Here is a 12612-nt window from a genome sequence, read left to right on the forward strand (position 1 = left end):
TGTGTGTGTGTGTGTGTGTGTGTGTGTGTGTGTGTGTGTGTGTGTGTGTGTGTGTAAGGTCACTTACAGCTGCTATGAAAAAAAAAATGCAGATTTTAGATCCTGAGCTAAGAGTTCTGGCCTGTGACACAGGGCTGTTGTTTGTGGTGGCCATTTTTAGAACTGCAAACACAAGATGATTCTCAGTGATCTCAGAGGAACTTAAAAATCTTTCCTGTCTTCTGATTAGAGGGACAGAACAAAAGCATCGTTGATAAGTGGATCCTTTAAAAGCCTTTTATAGGGAGTTTGACCAACTATCCAGTTAAAGAAATTTTTTTTAATTAACTGAAGAAAGTTGCTATGCTTGCTGGCTCCTTCACTCAATGGCTTTGTTCTGTGACAGCCTCTTCCATGCTTCCATCATCTGTTCACTATGGCTTTCTGACATGTGACTATTTAATGTTTCTAGCTGGGGTCACTGCGAAACCCCACGTCCACACAGAAGAACTTGCATGCCCTTTGGGGGTTTCTGCATTCTGACGCTGCCCTTGTGTAGTCCAGCCATGCTTTGTATAGTCTGACCAAATGCCCTGAGTCATATGCCCTGTAGTGCTGAGCTATATCTGCAGCCCTCTTTTTGCTTTTTAATTTTGAAGCAAGAACTCACAGAGGCTGGCTTTTACCTTGCAGTCCTACTCCTTGAGCTTCCCAAATAGCTGGGATTATAGGTCTGTTCCACTAGGGTTAGCCAGAAAGAACTGCCTGCTGTCTGTCTGTCTGTCTACCCACCACCCACTATGTCTGTCTGTGTGAGTTCAGGCACACCTGTGCCATGGCACCATATGTGGTCCCAGGAAAACCTTGATGAGAAGTATTCTTCCATCAGTGAAATGAACCAGTTCAAGACAAGTTAAAGTATTTAAATGGAGGCTTATTGGGAGCAGCTCTTGGTGGGTTCACCTGTCCCAAAGTATGAGGCCAGGGAAGTCACCATGCTAGGGGAGACAGAAAAGTGCAGGGGGGTGGGGAGGGGGGGAGAGAGAGAAGGGGGATGGGAAGCAGAGAGAGGGGAGAATGTAGAAAGAGAGAAAGAAACCAGATGTCTGGATTACATAGTGAAGAGCCTCTGGGGGAGAGGAACCCCAGCCCCTGGGCTAGAGAGTTCCAGCCATGCCCTGTAACAGGTAGGGACTTAGGGATGCTGGGAGAGCCTGGAGCCAGGCACCTCAACTGCTTGACCTGACTTTGAAGCTCAACACTTGAGTACTAGTTTTTGCCTTCTAATTTGGTTGAGGAGTCATCTCCCTTGCACACTGCTCTGAACACCACCAACAAAGCTGGCCTTCAAGCATCTAGGGGTTGTCTTATCTCTGCCTCGCATCTCGCCATAGTAGCACTGAGACAGCAGGCATTCATTTTGGCACCTGGTTTTTACTTGAGTTCTAGAGATTGGAACTCAGGTCTTCTGACTTGCATGGCATAGACACTCTGCGCAGTCTGCCTAGCCCTAGAACTTTTTTTCTAGCTAAGACACAGTAGGGGCATATTTGATGTCATAGTACTGAGCCTAGCCCCCACTCACTCATCAGCCTCCGCTTGCTTTCACCTCACCTGTTCAGCTCCCTCTTCCCAGGGGATGGAATGATGTAGAAAAGTGAAACATTCCAAGAACTCAGGTTAAGCACCTTGAATGCCGCTCAGAGCCAGACACAAAGGCATCCGCTGTTGTCCTTGCTGGGAGAAACGTCACGTGAGCACTTTGAAGGCATGAGTCAAAGAGTATTGAGTTCTTTGTACAATTTACTACAAGCCCAATGATACTAGCGCTGGATGAACAGCGGGAATTTGCCGGTTACCGCCTCAGAGCTTTTCCACAGCGGGTGCTGTGGCCGTGGCTAGCGATCAGACCCTCACTGGACACAGTTAGTTCCTGGAAGACCACCTTCCTTCTCTTGTCTTGCATTCGGTTTCTCCTGGAGCATGCTGTGTGCATGGCGTCTCCCTTCTTGCCAGGGTCCCCAGAGGGAGCTGGGAGGCAGCTGCACTCTTCCCTTGACAATTTTCAAGTCAACTTGAGTTTCAGTTCCAACTTCCTGCCAGTCCACTTCCTCTGAGAATTTTCCAGAATGTTAGTAGTTCTCTTAAAAAGGGCCAGTGGCCTGAATTGGGCTTTTTACCTGTTTTCTTGCTCTCTGCTTCCTCTTTCAAGTAGGCAACTTGGGGACCTCATTGGGCTTGCAATGGACTCATCAGGTTTCCAGTCTCTCTCTCTCTCTCTCTCTCTCTCTCTCTCTCTCAAATAATGCTTATTGTGTGCGCCTACATGTGCCCTGGGGCCTATGTGCAGGTCAGAGGACAGCTTGGTACAGCTGCTTCTCTCCTGCTATGCGGGCCCCAGGAACTGAACTCAGATTGTCAGATGTGGCAGCATGCCCATGGAGCCATCTTGCTGGCCCAGGCTCCCAGGCTTTGTCACACTTGTCAACTTTTTATGTGCTCAGTAATTTTTTGACTTGCATGCATGCAGCAAGACATTACTCTTGCCAGGCTTTAGAGCCCCTGGCGTGAAGGCATGTTGGTCTGACGTAAGACTGCGGAAGAAACACTGACCCAAACGTGCAGTTAGGAGGAGTCAGGTCTCATTCCCAACCTGCTAAAATCCAGAGGGCAGCTCTTTCGACACATTCTAAGTTCTAATTCTCTCTCTCCTTTTGTCCTCTTTTACCTTCCTCCCTCCCACAAGAGCTTGATCCATCCTACTTCTGCAGTAATTCTCACACTGAAGACTTGCCTGGAACTGAGGACTTAAGCTTTGACTGTGTTAGCTTTCTGTTGCTGTGACTGAAATCTTGAGATAATTAACCTAAAAAGGACATATGTGTATGTAGGCATGTACATGGATAGGTAGTCCTCAGTTTGGGAGGTTTCAGGCAAAGGAGTGGATTGGTAGTGGGGGGTTTGTGGTGAACAAAGCTGATGGGCCCCACGTCCTACATGTTCATCTCACAGTACTGCCTTAGACTGCTAGCCTCTACACATCGGCCTTTGAACATTCCGTATTCAGCATGCAGCACCGGCTCAATCTCATGGCTGCAATAGGAGGACTTGGTGTTTGTGCATACAAACTTCTGACCCCTTGTGAGGTGGCAGGGCAAGAGAGTGTGTCTCATGGCCTGTTCTTCAAAGCCGTGCTCTGTTGCATCCTCTGTATTCTGCTGGAAAAGAGTCATTCAGTCCAAGTCCTGTCCTGTCTGGGGGAAATGAAGAGAAGAGCACCAGGAATCCGTGGGCACATTTTTAATGTTTCCTACACAGTTTGTGAAGGCAGAGTCCTCTTGGGCAGTTCCATTTGAAGCCAGCCTTTCTCTGAAGAGCCATCCCTTTCTCCTATTTGTCAGCTGCATCTACCTGATCAGAGAACGGCTGTTTTCCCATCAAGGTCAAGAAGTTTTTGTTGAATGGAGCCCTGCAAGGTCCTGCAGTTTTCACATGCCAGTGTTTTGGGGTCTTCACTGATTTGCACTGTTGTGGGGCTGAACTTGACTGTGTGCCCTGTGTTGGGCTCATGATGGGCTGGCAGCCGTAGAATATAGTTCTGTGAGTTGGGCCTTGGTATTGTCATTGTTATTCCTTAAGCTGGAGCTGGACCATTGGGCATTGGGCCACTCTCATTTTTAACTCCGTACTTTTGTTCTTGCTACTGATCTTTTCCACCTCTAGCCACTCCCATGGAAGAGATAACTGTGCCTGTATTTAACTCCACAGTTGATTGTCAGAGGACAGAGCACCGCACCTGGTGCCCCCTCGGTGCTAGTACGAAGCCGTGAATACAGTAGTTGAATGTGACTTAGGCAATCAGAGTGGAGAACTGAGGGAAACAGTTACAGAGAGCTGGCAGAATGTTCCTGAAACCTGCCATGGAAGTGAGGAGTGGAAAAGGCTTGGCGGGCAGGAATTAGAGTAGAGGAGACAGAAAAGCAAGGGGACAGGACACAGGAGGATTGGCTATGACAGGAATATGTGTACCATGGGGACGGGATGTTTTAGGATTCTTATTTAAAATGTATACAGAGGGAAGGGCTGTTACTTATTTGTACATACTCATTGACTACATGTTATTCAGAGTGGATATTACAGGAAGTTGTACATTCGGCATGATGATGCTGATGTGTTTTCATAGTTTCATCAGTGCTAACACGAATGCGCTTCATAGATGCAGGTAGTTGATGGTGGGAAAGGCAGTACATAGGGAAGTAGGTCCTGGAGGTGACCCCTTACCTTTCATTCACTTGGGCTGTGAACCTAGAACTGTTCTTTAAAAAGGAAAAAAAAAAAAAAAAAAAAAAAAAAAAAAAAAAAAAAAGCTCTTCCAGAAATATATAACACAAAATTTTGTCTGGGGTTTGGGACAGGGATACAAAGATGAATGATAACCTCTTGGGTACTACTTTGCATGACATGTATGCAGTTCATGGTTGAGAATGGTATTGGTGGTCTCTCTTAGTCCACATGTGGCTCTGGAGTGTCACAAGTACTGACTAGAATTATGAACATGTCAGAAGGTCGGGAAGACTTAAATAAATAACTCAGAGAATAATGACCAAGATAATGAGGTCCCTGACTTAGGACTTCCTCATCCATATGAACAGCTGATATATGTGAAACCTGGGGTCACACTGGTTCCCCACGAAACATGATTTCCCAGCTCAATCATCGCGTTCTCTCAGAGCAGCGGCTGGGGCTGTAGATAACACTGGCAGATAAGTGGGCTGTACCTAAGGAAAAAAGCAGATCCCGGCATTGGGAATTTTGGGTAGAATTGGAATGCTTGCTTCGTTGTTTTGTTTGCCAGGAGGAGGATTTGGATAGAGTGGTATTTAAAGGACCTAGAACTACTACCATCACCCAGAACTACTTACATAGAGTTTGAGAACATTTAAAGCCTGGCCATCAGTGTTCAGGAAAGACACACATACAGAATACCTGGGATCACCCACTGTTATGTAACAGCCACGCAGAACAGTAGATTAATAACAGGAGGAGACATGGCCAAGTTGGGTTTGGCCTGGCCTCTTCTATACCCACATCCTTCTGCTTGTGCAGTCTGTCTTTGAATAACATTTTTATTGTTGATTCCAAGCCACCTTAGTTAAATATTTGATTCCACTAAAGTTATAAACAAGGACCCAATATCATGCATAGATTTTTATGAAAGTAATAACATGCTTCAGAAAGTACAGTCATTCGGCCTGGGGCCCACTGCATGTGGTAAATTAGTCACACACTTCTTACCTGCTTCCTTGCTCAGTGATGATGGCTGCTTATCTGTATTTAAGTTTGTCATTTCGAGGAAACAAAGATAAGAAATCTTTACTATTTAAAAATGATTTTTATAGAGTAACATTCTTTGCTTGAACTTGAGAGTGAGCAAGCTTTCTTGTAAGAGATGCTTGTAAACAGTTAGTGCTCAATAAAAGACCCTCCAACTTTCCCCATCTCCCAGCTGTTGGCTGCATGTTGCATAAGATTTCATATCTTCCCAATATGCACTTCTGCATCTTTGTGAGTTGGCAAAGCAGAACAAAGGCCCATGGGTTTGTTTTTGTTTGATAGAGTGGGTTTATTCATTTTAGAAATGCAGCGAGTTGGATGGGTCTTTTGCCTGTGACTTAAGTTTTAAATTTCCTGTATCATTGGTATATTCTGAGACTTCTATAAAAGTTGGGGATCCTTCCCCTTTCACACTTTGTGGTGCTGGCCATGCAGGTGCTCTATGGAGCTACAACCTCAGGCAAATGTTTTTATTTTATTTTATTTTATTTTATTTTATTTTATTTTATTTTATTTTATTTTATATTTTATTTTATTTATAGTTTGTTTCAAAGGACAAACTGCCAGTAGACAAGGAGATGTTACCCATTAATCAGAAGTAATTAGTGTTATGACATCTTCCCTACTTTGTTGCTTAGGTATGTCTTTGACTTCTTTAAAAATTATTTTTTGTTTGTGCATGAGCCATGTGCAGATGTGCGCCTGTTAGGGCTGGTGTGTGGAGGTCAGAGGACGGCTCAGGAGTCGGTTCTCTACTGCCATCTTGTGGGATGAGGGATTGGACAGCAGCTGAGTCTCTTGCTGCTAAGATATCTCTTCAGCCCTGTCATTGCCTTACAAAACAAAACAAAACAGTAAGTGCTGTATAGAGAGGCAGGCTCACTGCCGCATCAGTCTTTGGGTTTTGGTGGGAGGGCCAGCAGGTCATGGGGTGGGGCAGAGGGTGGCTTCTCTTTACTCTCTCCTGAAGTTTCCCCCTTCAGACCATCATGCACGCTCTTCTCCATTTAGCAGAGAGATGGGGCTTCAAAGAGAGCGTGCGTGTTCAGTAGGAATGGCTTATCAATCACCAGCAGAAGCCCTCATCATTTCTGTTCACGTATTGGCCAGAACTTAATCACATGATACCTCCCAAACCACAAGGAAGGCTGGGAAATGTAGTCTACCTTTGTGTCCTGGGAGAAGAGGAGACAGCTTTATTAACAACTTGCTTGGCTGTTAGCTCATTTCTGTTTTGTTCTTTGATCTTTTTATTTTGTTACTGCTTGTTTCTTGAAATGAGATCTCAGTATTCCTAGCTGTCCTGGAACTCACTGTGTAAAGCAGGCTGGCCTCGAACTCACAGAGATTCACCTGCTTCTGCCTCCTGAGTGATGGGACTAAAGGCATGCACCACCTCGCCAGGCTGGGAGTCAGACACTTCATTCTGAACTTAGGTTTTGTGACTTTGAAACAGTGTTTAACTGTACTGTCCCTGATGGCCCAGAGACCATGATTGACTCCCGTCAGCCCCTGAGTACTGGAATTGCAGGGACACACCACCATGCCTGACTGAATGTGCCTTGGTTTCCTCAGTCTGGTCACTTCTGTATGTCCACCCCACTGGAAGCCTCACCAGGTTCTCTATTTCCTGTTCCTGCTCTCCTTCCCCTGTAAGCCACCATTATCACCCACATTATTAGCGCTCCCTTCAAAGTGATTGCTGTAATGTCCACACTCTTCTAAGGATTCCTGTCTGGTCTCTGACCTCCGCACACCACAGTGACCTTCTGGCATGTTCTCCACTGGCTTGTCCCTGTGAGCCTGGGTTTGCTGTCAGCCCTGCCTGAAGCTTCCTGTTCAACTTCAGCACTGCTTCCTGGGGTCTCCACTCAAGGGTCTTACCCCCAGTGGCCTTTCTTTTCCACCGGGCAAGCATCATCTGCCTCTTGCCTCCATCAGTTGCTTCCCTGACTGTCACAGTGTCTCCAAAGCATTCACTGCCAGCCATCAGGAATTGTCCGTGTATTTCCAGTCTGGCTTTCTGCCTCTTTTAGATTCTTGAGCTCTCTGAGAACTCTGTCAGGTTCACATCTCTGTCCCCAGATACAGTGTCTGGCACATGGTGGGTTCTCAGTAAGTGCTCATTAGATGGTAGAACATGACAATATACCGTGTGTGTGTGTGTGTGTGTGTAAAATTTTAACTTATTTTTTGAGAACTATATACAGTATAGTTTGGTCATAATCTTTCCTTTCCCCTAACTTCTCCAGATCCTCTGCCACCTCCCTGCCCACCCAACTTCACTCTCTTAAAATACCCCCCCCCACACACACACACGTGTCTCTACCTCTCACATGCATATGGAGTACTATTTGTGTTGGATAATTCCTCCTGGGCATGGTTCCTGCCCTTGAATGTGGTTGATACACTCAGTGACACTCCATTAGAGAAAATGGATTCCACCCCCCACCCCCTTCAGCAGTTTTCATTTGCAGGCAGCTTCTTGGTTAGGAGTGGGACTTTGTGTCCATTTCCTCTTTCCCAGGCTGGGGTTTCTGTCTGGGTTGGTCCTATGCAGGCCCTGTGAGGGCGGCTGTAGTCTGTGTGAGTATATAGGTGCACGGGCCTGTTGTATCTGGGAGACGCTGTCTCCTTGGAGTCATCCGTCACCTTTGACACATCTCCTCTTTCACACGGATTCCTGAGCCTTGAGGGGAGGTGTCTGATAAAGCCATCCTATTTAGGTCCAAAGTCTCTCGCTCTCTGCACATTGTCTATGTCAATTCCCATCTGTTGCAGGAAGTGTCTCTGCTAACTGGAACTGTTGATCCAGGTTCTGCTTGGAACTCTGGATTCAGCTCCAAGCGATCCCAGATCAGCAGTGCAGTGGTAATGGCGGACGGGGGTGGTAAATGAGCAGGCAGAGGAAGGGGGCTGACTCTGGAGGTCTTTTGAATAGGTTAAGGGTCAGGCTCGTGATCCCAGTGGTTGGTGAACCGACTCTGGGAATCCCTACTTCAAAGTCTGGTTGGAATTCAGACTCCAGGCAGCTGGTATTTCGTGTTTATATGTGTGCACAAGTGTGTGGGGGCACATGTGTGGAGGGATGAGGTTGAGGTAGGGTCTTTTCTTCAGTAACTTTGTTCCTTACCTTTGAAGGAACCTTGTCTCTCGATCCCCAAGGATCCGTCTTATCTCCACTTCACCATAACTGGGATTGCAGGCAGGTGTTGCTGTACCCAGAGTTTTCTTTTCTTTTCTTTTGTACATGGGTGTTGGTTGGGTGCTAGGGATCCCAACTCAGGTTGTCCTGTTTGCCTGAACCATCTCTTCAGGCCTTTTATACCCTTTAAATGGTAATATTATAGCTCATTGTATGGAATTAGCTGCCTCTTGTAGAGACTTTTTTAGAGTTTGTTTGTTTGTTTGTTTCAGATAAAAATGTGTCTTGACTTCTAACCCTCAAGATATTTTTGTTTGTTTTCGTACTTGTCTGTGACTTTAAGGCTCCGCTCCTTCAGTGTGTGTGTGTTGGGGGGTGCGTTTGTGTATGAGGTGGTTTGTGCGTATGTGTGCCATGGTACACATGGAGACCAGAGAACAGCCTTTGACTTTGTTTGAAAACACTGCATACAAGTACTGGCTCTTGCGAAGCTTCTGGGGTTCTGTCTCCACCTTCTGTCTTGCCCTAGGAGCACTGGGATTTCGGACCAGCCTCTGTGCCTGGCCTCTAAGGATCGGGAGCCCTCACATTTGGTGAGGCATGTGCTCTGTCCGATGTGCCTTCTCCCCATCCTCAACTGTGACTTACTTTGTTAGGATTGATAAATGAGATTCTGTCAAGTGGAGCGTGTGAATGACGCCTTGGGGGATTTAGAGATCCTAAGCCTTTTAGTGGGCTGCTGCAGGCCTGTATCCTCATGTCTTGTGAGGGCTTATGGGAGGCGCCCTTAGAGGCCCCAGGAGGCCAGCTGCAGGGCAGGTTGACCTCGGTAGCTTCCCTGTAGCCTTAGATGTCAGAACAGGTGCTCACATTTGCTAAGCGAAAGAACTGATTTCCACTAGAAATTTGTACCTTTCTCTTTATTTCAGCTTATATTTTTCAACATTTACTCTGATTCGTGCTGACTTTGGGAGGTAAACCACCCAAGTAAGACCTTTCAACCAGTGGGAATGCAAATGCAGGGAACCCAGGTGTGAATTAGCCTCCTCCTGCCTCTTCAGCCCCAGAAACAGGTTGGTTGAGGTTCCTGTCAAATAATCTTTTCTGGGCAGTAAGTACTGTACTCAGAACTTCCGAAAAGGCCAAGAAGAGGGTGACCACTTTCTCCTTGACGTGCTTATCGTTTATTCTGTGGTGTGCTGCCGTTAGTCCCGTGCCCTCCACCATAGACGTTATCCCCTCATCTCCTCCACGTCCACCTTCACAGGTGCAGACAGCCACAGGGGTGTATGAGTTACACATGAACACCACTACTGTACCGGGCGCTCACTCCTCTACCTCAGGGTCATTTCATGAATCTCTCCTTACTGCCAGGTGTCCCTCTAGTGGCACCTGGGACTAGCCTGTCACCACTTTTAACAATGTCGTTCCATTGTGTGGTCTTTAGAGTTCATCCATCTTCCTCACACACACACACACACATACACACACACACACACACACACACACACACACACACACACCCTCAGCATGGCTGCAGACTTCTTGGCTATAGTATACTGAGGCTCCCTGTTTCCTTATTGATCGGGCATGGACCCATTCCACTCATTTGGTAAGTATCTGGTTAGCACTCAGTTTCTATGCACTGGGCACTAGTAAGCCAAGTACACTTCTTAGGTGTGCAAAGAATTTTGCAGTGGTGTGTTACCAGATTTTGATCCATATGGAAAAAAATAGTTTCACTGTGCCATCCCTCAATACGAGCAGACTCTGAGGGGCACCAGGAGCAAAGGACAGCTTAGGGAGAAACAGGAAAGAGCCTCCACCTGCAGAGCACCATGCATCACAGAAGGAATTCTTGACCCCTGGTCTGCAGATATACAGGAGAGGGATATCCCAGCAGCACTCAGAGGCACCTTGAGAGCTGCTTGTGAGCCTGACCCACTAAGGTAGCATGGTGTCTTCATCATGCCTCAAGAGTCTGCCCTTACGCTCACTCCCCTGATGAATCCTTTGGGGGCTGTCAAACACCACTGCTGTTTTAGATGCTGGGGAATGAACCCAGTACTGGCAGAGTACCTCTGAGCTGATAGCCCCGGCACGGACATGTTGTGAATATCTTTCTTTACTTTCTTGCACTTTCCTCTGTGTTTGTGTGGAAGCAGTGCTATGTCAGGGAGGGGGCCCAGGAAGGGTGGGATGGTGGACGGATGATGCATGGGTGGATGGGAGACCCCCTGGAGTTTAAGTCATTCAAGCACATGTTCTGGTCTCCAGTGCATGTCATGGATCTGTGGTTAACTAGCAAAGGCCAGGTATCAGATTTGACCCACCTCTGGCTTTTGCCTGTTTGTTTTTTCACCCCCTTTATTATTATGTGGTCATGTTGATTTCTGGTTGCTCCGCTCGTGTCTCAGCACTGGTGTTCCAGGGGCTCCATTCCTAGTCATTACTTCGATTTTTCGTTCTTCTTAGATAACTTTCTGCAGTCCATGGTCTGTCCCCACAGACATGTTCTGTCTGTTCGATGCTGATTAGCTCGGACGTCCCTAACTCAGACCCAGGCTTTCCCCCATTGGACCTCTGATTTGTTGCCCAGGCATGTTGGACACAATGGTCTATTTCAGTTTGTGTTAACAGTGACCCAAACTCAGACTTTCGTGACCTTGGTTCAGTCCTCCTCCTACAGCACCTCATCCGTCATTTGGTGTTCCTCAACCTTTGGCCCTTCAACTGCTTCAGGTGTGGCGGTGTTGTCCATTAGACCTAAGGACATACTTCTGTTTTTATCTGAAGGCCAAATTCAGTGCCAGTGCATGGCAATCCTTAAGAAATACTAGAGGAAGTGAAGAAGTGGATGACTGACTGGATGGATAGATAAAAAGTTGACTGAACAGCCTGAGAAGGGTTACCTTTCAGAACAAGGCTTTTGATTTCTTTTTACTGGAACTGGGGAATCATTTTTGCTTGTGAATAGTGCATTTTGAGGAGCACTTCGTTTTTAAAGAGATATTTCACTACATAAAATGTCTTTTCTGTCTGACCCCTGGCCACATTTATAAATGTGTGCACTTGAAAGAAGGAATTATTTATAGTGATTTTGGTACCTGGTTACTGAAAGATATTGCTTCAGTGGCTCCTGTGTTTGTGTTCTTGGAACAACTGGGCAACAGTTCCTCAAATATCAGAAGGAATTGATGTTAATGGCCTGCCTACTTAGAATTAAACCCGATCTTCACTAATAAGGCTGCTTCAGTTTCTAGAATCTTTAACCTGTTTTTTCATTGTGTGTGTGTACCAAATGTCATTTCTCAAAATGCCATCTACTTTGGTTTTGGTTTAGTTTGGGTTTTTCTTTGTTGTTGCTTTGCTTGTTTTCCCCTTTCTTTAAAGGCCCGGTTTTTCACTGGCCTATATTTCAGCAAATCAGTGAGGCTTGCTGTTTGGTGAACCGAGGGATCTACCTTGCTCTGCTTTCCCAGCACTTGGATTGCAAACTCACACCATGCCCAGTTCTTTTTATGTGGGTTCTGGGGAGTGAACTTGGGTCCTCATGCTCACATGGAAAACTCTTTACCCATTGAACCATCTTCCCAGCCTCCTATTTGGACTTTTTTTAAAATACGGAGTCTCAGGACACAACCATAACTAACCTGGGCCTCACTGTGTGGACTAAGATGGCCTGGAGATTGTGGTGAGCCTCCTACCTCTGCCTCCTGAGTGTTAGGATCATAAGTGTGTCACCATGCCTGGCTTGAGTCTTAGCATGGTAGAGTGGCAGGGTTGCCTTCTGAACTTGGCTGTGAGCAGAAATTGCCTGAGTGTGAGCTGAAGTATATTTATTTCAGTGTTGGGCTGAGTGGAAATTACTGACTTGAAGCTTTGAGCTGAGAGAGTTGTCTCTTAAGAGTCAGGTTTAATCTTGTTATTTTTCCTCTCCTTTTCTAACAGGGAGAATCCCGTATTCTCAGAGTGAAAGTTGTTTCTGGAATTGACCTCGCCAAAAAAGACATATTTGGAGCCAGGTATGTTTCCATTTATTCATTCATCCATCCATCCATCCATCCATCCATCCATCCATCCATCCATCCATCCATCCATCCATCCATCTATCTATCTATCTATCTATCTATCTATCTATCTATCTATCTATC

At 46.2% G+C, this 12612-nt stretch overlaps 1 protein-coding gene across 3 annotated transcripts in view; it reads left to right on the top strand.

Annotated features, from left to right (window-relative positions):
• Nedd4l (NEDD4 like E3 ubiquitin protein ligase) overlaps positions 1-12612 on the top strand; it is a 313579-nt gene that overhangs the window by 81704 nt on the left and 219263 nt on the right. For all 3 annotated transcript variants that reach the window (XM_055622704.1, XM_055622705.1, XM_055622707.1), the window contains exon 2: positions 12410-12483. In XM_055622704.1, the coding sequence (XP_055478679.1) occupies positions 12410-12483 (74 nt within the window). The remainder of the gene's footprint in view (positions 1-12409; positions 12484-12612) is intronic.

This window comes from Psammomys obesus, unplaced genomic scaffold (genome assembly GCF_907164565.1).
Source record: "Psammomys obesus unplaced genomic scaffold, mPsaObe1.curated_primary_1811, whole genome shotgun sequence".
Lineage (NCBI taxonomy): Eukaryota > Metazoa > Chordata > Mammalia > Rodentia > Muridae > Psammomys > Psammomys obesus.